This window comes from Cyrtonyx montezumae, unplaced genomic scaffold (genome assembly GCF_038088225.1).
Source record: "Cyrtonyx montezumae isolate F1298 unplaced genomic scaffold, pur_monq_1.0 scaffold_2, whole genome shotgun sequence".
In the NCBI taxonomy this organism is placed as follows: Eukaryota; Metazoa; Chordata; class Aves; order Galliformes; family Odontophoridae; genus Cyrtonyx; species Cyrtonyx montezumae.
In genome coordinates, this window is record NW_027071936.1 from 51,194,903 (window position 1) to 51,209,893 (window position 14,991).

Below are 14,991 nucleotides of genomic sequence, written 5' to 3' on the forward strand. Positions count from 1 at the left end.
CCACACTTCTGGAAGGCATTACATTATTAAGGATTTTACTAGTTGTCACTGTGTATCAACTACAAAACTAAGAGCGTGAAAAGAAACACACACACAGAAGAACACCAGTCCTTCAGTAAAACTTTTCTGAATTCTTACTACTGAAGCCAGTGTTGGCTGGTTGCATCGGAAAGTAGTAAAGTATCCCGAATATAAAAATAAATACTTATATAGAATGATTTCTTTTGTAGTAGGAAGACATGGCTCCAGCACACCATGGCACACACCACTTTATCCTTTCTCAGGCCCCATCCATCCCCTACATCTTAATTACAGTGGAGTAGCACCTTCCTAATGCTTATACTAACATCCTTGACCAAAACACGTTAATTACAAATACAGTCACACTTCTTTGCCATATTTTTTCATCATGCAAATGAAATGCCTCAGGAAGTTTGACATTTTCGTCCCATCTCTCACCCTGTAACACAAGTGCAGCAGGGACAATGCTGCCTGGTGAAACCCTGCAAGCGCTGACCGAAGTCTGGCCTCCAACCACACAACAAGAGCCAGCCAGGAGGCAGCAATTCTATTTCCACCTCTCCACGGACCCTGCATCTGACCTTGGCAAGTCACTGTTGGTTTTTTTTAAACTTATTTTCTCATGTTCGGAACATGAAGGACTTGTGCACAGATGGCTAGAACAACAACAACAAAACCACCAATTTTATTATTATTTATTCTAGTATACCACCCTTAGAACCCTCTGCTATGGATAAGATCTGAGCAAGTGCCAGCCCTCCTCTGGTCACCCAGACCTTCAGTCTGAAGGCCCCTTTACACCACAACACTGGTGAAAGCAGTACACAATTGATATAGACTCCTCTTACTGTATCAAAATCATATGAACGCTTATTTTCACTAGTTGTTCTGTTGAGCAAACAAGTTTAACTTTATTTTCTACACTAGCTGTTCCTAAGCTATAGCTTGCAAAAGAAGCACTGCCTGCAAGATCCACTGCTCCTAGCCAATTAAATTACTGAGTTAAAACAAGACCTGCCAGGAAAAGAAAAGCAGGATATTGCCTAGAGTGTATTTTTTACTCTTGCCAGACCATAGTAACAGCACAATTAGGGAGCAGGATTTCGCACCATTCAATTCCTTCTCTAAGGCTTCGAAAATTCTAAATTTCATGGCTGCCTGATCAAGTTTCCTTCTGATACCAGGTTTCCTGGTAATCTCCTAAAGCACCACACACTGCAAATATGCCACCAGTATAAATGAGACGAAACTGCAGATAAAATGTTATACGGAGTAAGCAATCTTATCACAAATGCCAGCAGAAAGGTCATTTACTGGCACGTACAGTCTACACTCTTCTGTACTCACAGCGGAAAAATTAAAACTATTTGCATAGCTACTCACATAACTATAAATAATTAGATGAACACCGGCTAGGACCCACTGCAGTACAGCTCTTGAATCTCACTAGAAACATTAAATGAAGTAACAGGTGTAATCTCACACTGAGCAGACAGAAACGACCACTTGCCAATGCCACTTGTTGCCTTTTACCAAAAAAGCTGTGGCTTTTGAGCACGCTGATTAAATGTCACTTCATGTAAGTTAGTCGTACCATTGTAACAGAAAAAAGATTTACTTCTCTACAAGCATCTTTGTCTTCATGTTTTCCTAATGAAGTGACAGTAACAGCTTTAAATCATTCATTACAGTAATATGCACTTAAATTGAATGAGAACTGTTTGTTCAAGACTTCTCCACACGCAGAAGCATGTTCAAAAATAAGCTTGACTAAAGATCCCTGATGCAGACTGAAATTTTCAGCTCACTATAGAAAATCATCACATTATATCATGTCATTCACAGAATCATCTGAAGACACAAATAATAAAACACTAATTTTCAACACAAATGTTATAGAGAAACTTTTCAAAAATACAAAATTGGAAACAGATCTTTATCCTTGTAAAGTTATAGCCTCCATCTATTGTGCAGATGTAAAGGCACAGCCTCAATCGCGAGATTACGCTGTACACAGTGAAATCCTACATTCTTTCCTTTCCTGGTGAAAGAGTTTATCACTGCAAATACACCATCTACACACTCACAAGCATAAAAGATGAACATATCTATTGCTATCAGGTTAATTGCTCCAATTGAAGAATATGAAAGTACTTTTTTGGACAAGTTTATTTAAGTCACGTATTACATGCGGTCTCCAAGGAGTGGTCCGTGATGTCACAAGGAAATCAGCAATGAAACAGTTTCTTTAGGCTGGAAAGAGCACTTAACATTTCAAAAAATAGTAGCAACCACAAAAAACATGCATACACACAGGCAGCTTACAAGTAAAGAACACCACAACCTAAGGAGAACCCCAGGAAATGAGATAATGTCAAACTCTGAATTTAGAGCTCACTTTTCTACAACTTGATAAGACCATCATGATATGGAAATTACTACTTTCTACTACTCATTTTTGCTTAATTTTATCAGCTGTTTCCCTTTCAGATTTTTTTTTTCTGGAAAGGAATGACCATAATACCATACTATTTCCTCTGCTCACATGATCTCGATGGTTAATTTCTGCAATTATGTTCAAGACCAATATGAAAAACGTGCATCACTAGATTACAATAATGTTACCTAAAAATGCAAGCTCAGTAAGTTCAATAATACAATTATCTATACATCTATAATGTAAGCTTCTCTTAAAAAAAATAGAGCGATAACAAGTTATAAATAAAACACACTTAGAAGTACATCATCTCTGTTAAATGCACTCAGGAGGCAGTGATTCAGCACATTGCAGTGCCATACAGGTTAGTTAACGACGTGCTTGTAATTAACATTCAAAGCATTTCAGGTGATGAGTACTCCAAATTTAGAAAGCGTGTCCCAAAACTTCAAAATGCTGCTGACGTGATTTCTCCAAATGTGAAGCTAATATATGGAATAAACTGCACTCTAGATTCTTAATAGACATTCACATGTATAGCTTAAGATACAATACTTGTTTGTGCTAGAGATCTAAAATTACAATTTATCTGTTCCATTTTATATGAAACAAACGCAGTACAAAGCAGCTACATAACGCACTTTAACTGTATCCTCTACTAAGAATGAGCTACCAACTCTAAAGCTGTTTTTGCAGTCCTTTGCCACCAAAGGCACTCGCAGGTCCTTCAGGAAGGCTTTCTAAGTCATAGCTGCTGCAGGCTACTTCAGCTTCTTTATGTATTCTTTTCAAACTGAGAAATTACTTGAGCTCGTAAGAGCGATAAAGTTAGAATGAAATGCTACTGCAAAGTAGGATTTAGCAACTCAGAAGGAAGAGTGTCCTCTCCCACGCACAAACCCATGCTTGTTTATGTAATTCATGGCACAGAATCACAATTCTCTCCACAAAGAGATACTGGTAAAGGATACTGTCTTTTACAGAAAATTAGAAAACAAACAAAAACAAACCAAGCACATTGACTTTTCTAAAAATAATCCATGCAATGTACAAAAAATTATTTTCCAAGTTTCTTTGAGATCTGTATCAACCATAGTTAAGAAATGACTTAAGAGTTACTTCAAACAATGAGTAAACAAAGAAAGCAAATACAATCCAAATCAAGCGCTTAACTTCATAAAATTACCTCTACAGAAACTACTAGCAGTTTAAGTTTAAAATAGAACCTCAAAAGACACTTTCAAGACTATGCTGCTCACAAAGATTTCCCAACAGCCAGAATTAAGACACTGACATACTCCTTGATAATGATTCAAACGTTAGTCACACAAAACCATCTACCCATTTGGTTGTAAATGAGTTTTTCCCAACAACCTTCAACACTCATCGAGTGTGCAGACACAGTATAATAGCCACAGCTAGGCTATTACTCAAATCTTAATAAGCACCACATTCAAACCTCCAGCAACATTAAGAACTGTAGCCTGAAGATCCTATCCCTGAGATGTTCTTCTGTCTAACCCAATTCCCAGTCCTTGGACCCCACTGACACCATTCTCAGTGAGAACTCTTGCAGCCAAACACTGTGATGAGGCTCAGAACCAAAGTGCAATTCATATCCTCCTAGGCCTGTCCATCAGCCATGACTACCAGCAGTGCTTCATTTCCAGAAATGTTATTCTGGATTTCCTTGGCATCATCTCTTCTGATTCACCCCTTACCATTCTCTTTGTCTTTTCCGCGCATCTTTCTGAAGAAGCATCCTCATTCACCTCTATTTTACTAATCATTTAATAGGTTTGTCTTGCATCCATTTCCATTTCCCATCACTTGGCCTAGCACCAGGATTCATATGAAATGTTTATCTTCCTGACAGCAAGCTAGAAACATACCTCCAACTTCATATCTGCTATGTTTGACCAAGTTAACATCTCAGCTTACATCTCATTTTTCTTATATAGACGCTTTGCTTGGTTTCAGCATAGACAAAACACAGGTCTTTACTCTCTATCACTGCTTCAGTCTCCTTTCCACCTCTGCAAGACACTGTCTTTCAGGACTCTTAACTAGGCATCAGCTCTCAAAGCAAAGTTCTCTGTAGGTAATGTGGGAATATCCACCATACCGAGATTTTAATAGCTTGAATTTTATCCTGTGACCACAGTAGTTCACATCTGAACTGCTGAGGAACCTTTCTCCATCCTTCAAAACCCAGAACTGACCCTCTTCCATTCATTGTGAACATCTCTCTCTGGATAGTTTTCGCAAACTAATGTCAAATCACGTAAGTCTTCTCCCAGTTCTTCAGCAACACGTCTCACTTTCTACTCCAAGCCCCTTACTGGTCAATTTCACCCGAAGATTTCTAATCACAATGACGAATGTGCAGGTTTAATGTGTTGCCTGTGACATTTGCATCTCTGAATTTCCATTCTGTTGCTCTCATGGCTGGGAGGGCTGCATTTAAGAATCTACACAGCAGCACAATTTTCTTCCAAAAGCTTCCTACCAATTGTTTCACTGCTCCCATTAAAAACAAAGCAAAAAGACGCCTGTCATACCCAGACCACTACCACTGCACTAAAACTCACCCCATTGGTGCTAAAATCTCTCCTGTGTCATCACCAATCTGATGCATCTTCCCTTCCCCTGAAGCTGGGTCAGGAAACACCTCTTAACCATACAACTTTGCAATGACTAAACCAGGCACATAAGTTGGTCTGCTACTTCGAAAAGTGGTGCTAAAACACTTTCCTACTTCACGAAGCCTCCAGTAAACATCACAGTGATAAGCCCGTTCCATTGCTATCAGCTTTTTCAGGGCTTCTCCAAAACCTGTTTGAAAAATAATCCAAGTACTATCTTGTTTACTGCTATTATAAAGGTTTTCATTGCTAATCAAGGACCCAAAGTTATGTCTAGCATTTGCCATTTTTACCTACCCTTTCTAAATGTTTTTACTTATTTGCTGCTACAGAAATCTTCACAAAGGTTTTAGGCAGTGACTTCTTGTGTTACTGACTACTATTTTGTAGCTCAACTTAGCCCAGATTTAGAAGAGAGACACAGAAAACACAACTCTACTTTTTAAGTCGTTTTAAAGTGACAGAAAAATAAACTCTTAAAGCAGAAAATCTGCTGTGCTTCTGTAGCATAGCAATTCTCAAACAAACACAAAATAGTATCACTATTTAAAACAAAGTGTTTGGAACTCTAATGTGCATCTCTGGTTAAATAACTTTTTTTATTTGTTAATTTTATTGTCTTAAATTGATGAGTCTCCCTGAAATATTCCCAAGTAAAAATCAAAAACACTTGACAAAACTCCAAAAGACAATACTCATGTTGTGGTCACAAATTACCCACTTCATTTGAAATTACAGTACAAATACAATTTTAGTTCTATACTGATACTGTGCAATTCAGGTTTAGTCATCTTGTGCATACAAGTAGTTTTGATCAAAATGTTCCTTGTGCTGTAAATAGAAGCACGCAACACACCGTAAATAATAAAACTGTAATGTACTGATTCCCTCCAAAAATCACTATAGTAAATTCTTACTGTTCCAATCCAGTGCTGCAAAAACCACAATTCAGGCTTAGGCAGTTTTTCACAGGAAAAACTGTGCTTTTACACTCAGCCTACACTAGTTATGGAAAAGCCATATGCTTTATCTCAAGTTTGGGCACCCGTAAGAATGAAGCAGCTCATTAAAATACGATACAGTATTTGGGTACTACATTCTTTAGTTACAACTTCTTAATTTCAAGCACTTTTTTTCCCTGTTCAGTACACAGCTTTTATAAAACAGTCCAGAAAGAAAACATCTTTACAGATTATTTTGGAATAAAATTTGTTACTGAAGAGTCATCAAAAAAAGGGTACATGTAACATCATAAACACGAGAACACATCTGACAAACCTGTAATAATCAACAAACAAAAGGAAATGGAGCCCAAGTATTAGGATGAGTAAACTAATATAAACGTGGAAAAACTTAATTGCTAAGTAGAGCACAGACTACTCGTCGTAGCAAACTTTAAAAGCATTTATTTCATTCTTTCAGCTCTAACCTCTAAAATGGCACACTCCAGGAACCATAACAAATAAGACCAGCTTCCCCAAAGAACACTTAATTGGGAAAATGTGTACGAGCCGCAAGATGCCTTTATCAGGAGAAATCAAGCAAAAGCTTCGATTTAGTTTTCAACAAACAAGAAAGAGAAATTGGAAACATTGCTGCAGCCAAATAAAATATCAAAATACCATAATGCTACCTTCGAGAGAACAAAAGCACCAACCACCAGCTCCACCCCACCCCCAAGCAGGCTGTTGCTCTCTCTAACCACATAGCCAATGCTGGAGACAATGTAATCCCCACAGGGAAGACAGAAGGTCAGGGACACACTGTGAAATCATAAAATAAGGTCCACGTTTCAGAAAGACACAGCAGCGCTTTCACTCCTCAGAATTTCATTTGGAACAAGCAGGTGGAGCGAGGACACTGCCTGCTCTTCTCCAGACCGACCCTTCCCTCAACACACAGAAGGAGGTTGCACAGTTTAAAACTAAGAGCACAGCTCTTACGGGAAGCAAAACTCCAGATGTGGTAAGGGTGGCAATATCCAGTGCAATGCTGCAGGTGAGACTCTGCTCTGTATGTCAGCAATGGGGCTGTTTATTATTCACCAGCTGTAGGTGGCTACAAGGGTGCCACTTCTTACAGCGACACACCACAGCAGGCTAGCCATGATTAAGTACAACCCAGCATGGTCAGAAAAGATGGCAACTATCATTCATTACGATCCCCTGTGGCTTAGTGGGGCGTGAAGGCAACACGAGCAGGATGGGGCAGCTAGGAAAACTCTGCAAAAAGACCAAAGAATGGGAAACGGCACAGGGTGCGGAGAACGGACTGCTCAGCGCCCTACCCCGTGAGAAGGGAGCCCTTCCCCGCAGCCTGCCCCTCCAGGCCACAGCCGGGGACCCGCAGCGGCTCCGGGGCAGGGGCAGAGACGGAGCCCAGCGCGGAGTCCCGACCGCTCCGGCAACGCCGGGCAGAAAGGGAGCGAAGGGAAAGCTCCGGACTCGCAGGCACCCCGCGCCGGGACCCCGCCGGGCAGCCCCACCGCCGGCAGCCGCTGCCCCGGCCCCGGGGGGGCCTCCTGCCGTGCGCCCACCCGGGGGGACGCCAGCCCCCCGGGGTTTGCGCCTCGGGGCCTGCCCGCGGGCCGCCCGGAGACACGCTCTGACCGCCCCAGGGTGGCGACGGAGAGGCCGAGGGCCGGGAGCGGGGCGGCCGGCAACACGGCAGCCCCCGAAGCCGAGCGCTCCCGGCGCGGCGCCGCGAACCCCCCGCACTTACCCTGTCACAACAGGCGCCATCTTCCACAAACTCTCGCTAAAACTCCTACTCTCGCGAGAGCGCCCCCCTCCCCTCGCCTGGAGCGCGCGTGCGCGAGCCCGTGAGACACGCGCGAGGCGCGCCCCGCCCACTCAACGCTCGGGTTCTCCCCTCAGACACAACAGCCCGGGCGTGGGAACCGCGCCGCGCTCGCGAGAGTATGGCACGGCCAGACGGCGGGCAGAGGACAGATCAGAATTCTCGCGAGAGCTGAGCAGGGTGGGTGGGGCGGGGGATTCCCTCTGCCCGCTCGCGCGTCTGGCTGCTGCGCGTCCCCCGGCCGGCGGCGCCGAGCGGACCGGGGCGACGCAGAGCGGGTGGGGGAAGGGGATACAGCCCGGCCCCGCCCCCCTGTGCGCGCCGCTGCACCGCCACGTGCCGGGCGTCGGCGCTGCTCAGGAGCAGGGCGGGGGGGAGCGCTGGGAAACGAGATGGTCTGCTCAGGTACTCTCAGGAACCCTGAGGAAGCGGTGTTGGTAATGTGATACGGCGCTCCAGCGCGAAAGCTGGGTTGAAAGTACAGCTGGGCAGCGTGGGCTTCCTGCTAAAGCGCGAAGTGGAAAAACCTGTGGTGTCGTTCCCGATAGAGCTGCCTGGGAACGCAGGCTGCATGCTCTCATCTCTGTTTCATACCATGCTCGTGAACCAGCTATAAAAACAAAAGAAGCTCTTTTTACAAACTAGGAATAAAAACTGACCATAGAAGACTGGGGCCTAGAGGCACAAAGATCCATCAGGTTTCTTACAAATCCTACAGCATTTTATTTGAAAAATCAATTCTAAATGCCCTATTTAATATTTCCGGTGCTTTCTATGATTCTAGTCTCCCTGCTTAGGCTGACCAATAACCTTAGCCTTGTAGTGAACTCTCAAAAGAGATATTACAACAGGAGCATGTCTACACAAAGAAGCTGCCTGGCTGTGCACTGAAGTCTTGTCATAACCTGAGCCTGAATTGGGTCCATTTAACAACATGACCATTGTGAGATAAGGGTTTGATTGTCCATAAGAAGACTGTGTGAAAATTAACCAAATATCGTATCCTGTGCCTTCATTCAAGGTCTTTATGCATTTCGTACAACATATCAATCTAACTTGTACAACATATCAATCTAACTCAGGCGTGACTTTTTAAAGATGCCCAAGGCTCCAAAAAGTGGACACTTCTTATTACTTCACCCCCATACCTCTGCTGTCTCCCAAATCAGGAAAAACTAATCCATTTTCAATAATACTATTAATGTGATGCTTCTGTATACTTTCATGAAGTACACTGTCTACTGCTAATGCTAATCCAATGAATGTCTCAGATGGGTGAAATGGTGCTTTAACAGGTTGCTTGGCCACATAGTTTGCTGTGCTTCTTCTCACCGTACAGCTATTGTAACCACTCTTTCCATTGTAATTTCCCTCTCCTCATTAGTTATCAAATGACATTGATTGGCTCCACGAAGGAGCCACAAAGGCATAGTTCTCATTGAAAGCACAAAACATACTGGAAATCTTCTGTATTTGTGAAGAGCAACTAGTAATCTCTTTAGAAATCTCTTCCTAAAAACATCATCTTGTGTTTTTTTTTATTTTTCCATGGATAAAGAATGATCTCAGTTCATGCTAGCTCTATTCCATTAAGAATGGTTCCTGGAGATGTGCCATGGCCTGTCTCTAGATGGTCATTTTCTGGGGCCCCTCTTTTAGTGTGTTTTAAATCAAAATGGAAAATCTAAAAATACTGCACACAAGAATATGCTGTGTCTAGACTCTTTTGATATTTTACAAAGAAGGCATTTGGATTAATAATCAGTCAAATACTGATGCAGATGTATAATTGAAGAATTAATAATTAGAGAAATGGTCATAATTCTTTCCATTACTGACAGCTACGTTATAAAATAAATGACCATTGTTGTTTTGTCTTTTTTTCCTCCTTTATTTTCAGTTATTAATCTGCAGTGTGAAAGGCCGGGAATACTGTTCATGTCAAAACCAATAGCCTACAGTATCTCGAGGTGAAGGAAAGATAATAAAACCACAGAGGGTTTCTTAGGTGTTGTTCATGAATTGAATTTTACTGCTTCTTGCTTAAAATTCTTATTTCACGTAGCAGTGCAAGCAGTTTCTATTGACATGAGTGCAAACTGGAAGCACCTGATGCCTCAGGGTACTAGGCCCTACTTTCTGGTCTGTAATGAATTGTAAACACTTCCAGACCTGAGGCAGAGGGACAAACGTAAAGACAGAGTTTGCACAATTAAAATTTTTGTATGTGCTACACAATCAACAGTTGAACCTTTAAATACTAGGAGATTTAAGCCATGCTAAGGTGAGAGGGATAGTTCAGAACCAGGCACACAGCTTTAGAAATGCAGAAGCAGAAGCATGGCTCAGAAGAGCCCCTGAAGGATGGGATTAGTAAGGCACGGAGGCAACACTCCTTCAGCTGGGTGCCAGAACTGCCAGCCGCCTTTTGAAAAGGAAGGAAATCTCATCTACTGACATTTTGTAAACTGTGGGGCACGGCTCCCTCTTGCTTTCTGGGCTCGCTGGCACTTACAGGTGTGGAAGGAGCCAGGTCTACAGGTCTGTGTGTTTGCGGTCTGTCCAGATGCCCGCAGTTCCATCTGGGAGTCATGTGGTTCCCTCATCCTCATGGCTATCATGAGGCTGAAGGAGCTGCCTGCCGGGCCGAGCGCAGCCTGGCTCTGGCCAGGCAGGATTGGGGAGCACTGACTGCGAGCTGTAATAAAAGGGCTTGAGATTGTGACAGCCTGCTTGACCAGTTCAGACCAAACTTTCTCCAGCTCAGCTGTAGCTCTGGGCTTCCCAGGCTCATTCCTTTGGGCCTGACACAGTGCTGCCTACCTGCTCATTTGGACAAAGTTTTGAGTCTGGAGGATTTGGAGAATGTTAGAAGACAACAGATCTGCACCCGTGCCTGTAGAAGCACTCTGTCTCTGAACATCTGCTTAGAACAGTGAGTTCTCTTTCCCACCTGAATCTTGCTTCTGAGAAAAAGTAACTCATAGCACATCTTGTAAAATCCAAGCTATTTATAAAATATAGTAACCTTAAAAGACATCATAGGTTGTAGAATCACACACTTATCTGAATCTTCAGTTCAGTGTAAGTAACAGGTTTCTTAGATGCTGCAGTTTATATCTGGTGATGGAAATCACACATTCTAGTAGTACATACTATGATATAACTCTTCTGGAATTTTATAAGCACAGGATGTACAATGTGGTTTAACCGCGTGTCTAGGAAAGAAAATAAACAGGCAGTTGCCCACAGAGCATATCTTACATCTGAGCTTCTGTGCATATGCCAGCTAAAGTTATTGCCTTAACTTCTGGCTAAACAACTAGATGTCAGAAGTGCCTGGAAGATATTGTTCAGCATAGCTCTGAGGATTTGTTACATTGTCCTGAGATGATAAGGGTAAGGGATAGTTAGTGATTTTAAACAAGTGTTGCTGAATAGTTTTCATTTGTGTGTCAATCTCAGTAGCACAAAGAAAAATCTGAACCTGCAACTTTATGCCAGTTAGGGTGTAAGTGTGCCTTAGCAAAGTATATCCCAAAAGCCACAGTCAGGCTTGTGCTTCACTCAGGAATGCCTTGCAAGCACAGCACGGAGTATTTTCAGAATCTAAAAGCAAGATGCAAGAAGTGAGAATAACAAACAATAGGAAGGAAGAGGGGGAGGGAAGATGAGGTTAACAGTAATAACTTCGTGTGGTTAAGTAGGTTAACAGTGTGAACAGCTTGATGACAGACTTCTGTACCCTTTTATTTTTAAATACTTTTCTAAAACACTCTGTTAAGATGCATTTTGTATTGAACTTTGCTCTTTACCCTATCCCTTCAGTTATTTTCCATTAGGTGTAGTTTTCCTCTATTTGCGCTCTGCATATCTGTATTCCTCAGGCTCTTCAAAAAAACAGCCATCCATCTCTGAACTTCCCCTGCATAGTGCTCCTCTCTGCTGCTGCACACGTGGGATGCCCAGCCCACAGATTGTGTGGCCCCTAGTGATCCTCCTTGCAGTCAGACTGCCTGCAGCGGTGCCTGGTGCCCTTAGCCTCCTGCTGTCAGCATCCCCTGCACTGACCTGCTGCAAGTCCCTGCAGTGAACCAGAGAGCATCCTGGAAGCAGCTGCCTACCATCCAACAACCCCCAGCTCCTGCACCCACAACCTAAACTCTGGCCAAGGTGAGATTCACAGGGCCACACCTCGGTGCTGCTGGGGCCTCCTGCCACAGGTAGCGTGTGTACCCACCAAACCAGTTCTTGGATTAAACTGCAGCCACAGGATCACAGAGGGATTACTGAAAGGGAGTATGGCAGAATAAACTGTAAAAAATCTCTTCTGTGCTTCCAACACATACAGGAAAACATGCTGTTCCTTCTTTATATGGCCATTTAACGTTTCAGTAGAGTGCAACAGTGAATTCATTGTATCCCACTGAAATAGAGAGGACAAGGAAGACTGAATTTGTCAGTTAGACTATGAATTATTACAGATAAAGCAAAAAGGATGATTTATAGGTTATGATGCAGCTCCAGATGTTTTATTAATTTTATTTGTGTATATAAATTGAGCTTGCAATGCTATGGTTTTGAACCAATGTGAGAACAGATGTCTTTGCGCAGAAAAAGTGCTTAACCGGAGGCACAGACTCATTTCTTTCATTTTCATGATGTGTGTTGCTACACCTTCTATGCTCACAGTTAAACCTACAGTTCAGTGACTGGATTTTTTCAGATAGTCTGCTCTCTCTGAGAAAGCCTATTCTGACATACTTCATCTTTACCTGCAAGGAAATTGTGGTTTTGGGAAAGCCACCAAAGACTAAGAGCTCATTTGATTCAACAAAACACAAAAGAAACTCAGCCTCTTGATTATATGTATTTTTCTCTTGTATTTAGAGCTCGAGGGCATTTCAGACTAACTATAAAAAGGTATAAAAAAAGAGCTCAGCAGCCTACTCTAAAAGAAAACCACAAACTGCACATAACCCCTTGATAAAATTACCACTGAAAACCTATTTGAAATTATAATCCAGCCCATTTTACTATAAACTAGGGAAGTCTAGATCCCAGACATAACCACATGCTATGCAGAATGGGAAAAAGCATAGACAGAAATCTTTAACCTGTAATTCTCAATACAAATAGATGCACACGCATTTTCCTTGGAATGACTAGAGACAGGAGCTAAGAAATTAATTGTTTCACAGAGAGCATAAAGCTAGGTTCCGCTATTTCGATTAATCCTCATGCTAGTCCTGGATGAAGACGTTGAACTAATTTTGCATGTTCAATAGCTTACAGAGGTTGTACATGGCCTCAAGCCATGAAGATAATACTAGCTTTCTTTGTCTGTTTCTTTATTTAAAACACTGAGGAAGTTATATATTCCCAAAACTAAGATTTTTTGAAGTATTCTAAACATGAGGTCGAAGAACATGTAATCTTAAAAACTAATTATCTTACAATACTGCCATCTTGGTTTCTGTTTGGGTTATTTTTTTGTCAAGAACATTCACAGGTTTTAGTAGCTGTGGCCTTTATCTAACTTTCACACCAGTCTCTCTCATAACATCAGCTTGATCCTCTGTTGTTCTGTAGCCCTTTTTCCAAAAACCTCATCCCACCTCACTCCCAAAGAAAGACCACTTCTGGTAGTACTTGATGAAAACAAATTCCATACCAATTGCCTGCGAATATTTCATTTCTCAGATCCAGGGTGGCTGACAATTTGGACTAAAATAACCATTTTATTTTTTTTTTCCCTTTTAGTGGATTATAAGTGACCTTTTAATGCTAAAGTTCATTAGTGCTTGGATATCATATTGATGAGCTTTGCATAAATGAATGGATGAACAGATAAGTCATAACCAAGGTACTGAGCTCATAGCTCTTACAGAGTTAACTGAAGATATGTAATTGATGCTAGTTAAAGAATTTCTGTATAATTTTGTCAGTCTTGATTCAGAGGTCACTATCACTGTCACTTCTTTGATCATTTCTAGAAATCCCAGTAACCAACCATTCTTATTACGTATGGCTTCATCATCACTTTGTTTTTCTGCTCATTACTGGCACTGACCTTGCCAAGAGCTAAGCGCGTGCATAATTTTATTTATGCGATTAGACTCATTAAAGCTAATGGGATTAGTCAAGAAAGTAAAGCTACTTCTGCTTAAGTGTTTGCCATTTGGAGCAGTTCGACTAGAAAAGAATCAAGAAACTGGAAGGAGCTCAGACTAAACAAGGATTTTCAGTACATGTCACATAAAGAGAAATTCAAACAATTTTTCCTTGACCCAAGCTTGAGAGGCGATGAGCAATGGCTGCCACTGTTTCCAAGCAGCTTTCAAGACTGTAGCTACAGATTCCCACAGAAGGGTTCTCACTTCTGAATTTCCTTCATCTTCTAAAGCCTTCCACCTGTGTATTCCCCTTTCTGAGTTTTGACATGTGAAAAAGGTTTTTTATATTTAATTTGCCAGGCACAGCACAATTTGTCGGTTTATGTGAAGGTGGTTTCACACAGGATGTAAACAAGAATTTTCTAACATTGATTTCTCTTTAGAAAAGGCTAGCTTGTCCAAACTGAAGCTGGTTTCAGCAAACTTTAACAGGTCTTTTAGGATGAAATTTCTAATGAGAGATAATGAGAAATACAAATTCTGGCCAGCAGCCCAGCAGAAGAAGGCTGACAGTAACTGGAGTGCTATGGCACAACGCTGCAAACCAGGAAAAGCCAGAACAGGTTTTGCTCACACAGGACAAGGAAGACTGCCCTGAATTAAGCAAGGTAAAAGTGCTTGTTGTTTTAGAGGACTGGCCTGACAGCTAGGTCATGGGCTTGTAGGTTTAGGATCTTTTGTGTGAAATCAAGAGATGCCTATTTCACTACAGAGTGGGGAAAAAATTGACAAAGTTTGTGGAAAAATAAATCCATTTCATTCCCTCTATGTCTGTCATATCATAAAATGGCTTGGGTTGGAAGGGATCATCTAGTTACAACACCTCCAGAGATGGGGCATCCACAGCTTCTCTGGGCAACCTGCTCCAGTGCCTCACCACCATCTGAGTGAAAAATTTCCTCTTAACATCTAA

General features: G+C 42.0%; 1 protein-coding gene across 3 annotated transcripts in view; it reads right to left on the reverse strand.

Moving 5' to 3' along the window:
• RBPJ (recombination signal binding protein for immunoglobulin kappa J region) overlaps positions 1–14,991 on the reverse strand; it is a 137,977-nt gene that overhangs the window by 44,175 nt on the left and 78,811 nt on the right. Inside the window, exon 1 of one of the 3 annotated variants that reach the window (XM_065735699.1) lies at positions 7,825–7,877. The exons of the other annotated variants lie outside the window; for them this stretch is intronic. Coding sequence (XP_065591771.1) covers positions 7,825–7,844 — 20 coding nt within the window. The 5' untranslated portion in view covers positions 7,845–7,877. Of the gene's footprint in view, positions 1–7,824; positions 7,878–14,991 lie in introns of those variants that run through there. 3 annotated transcript variants of the gene reach the window in all.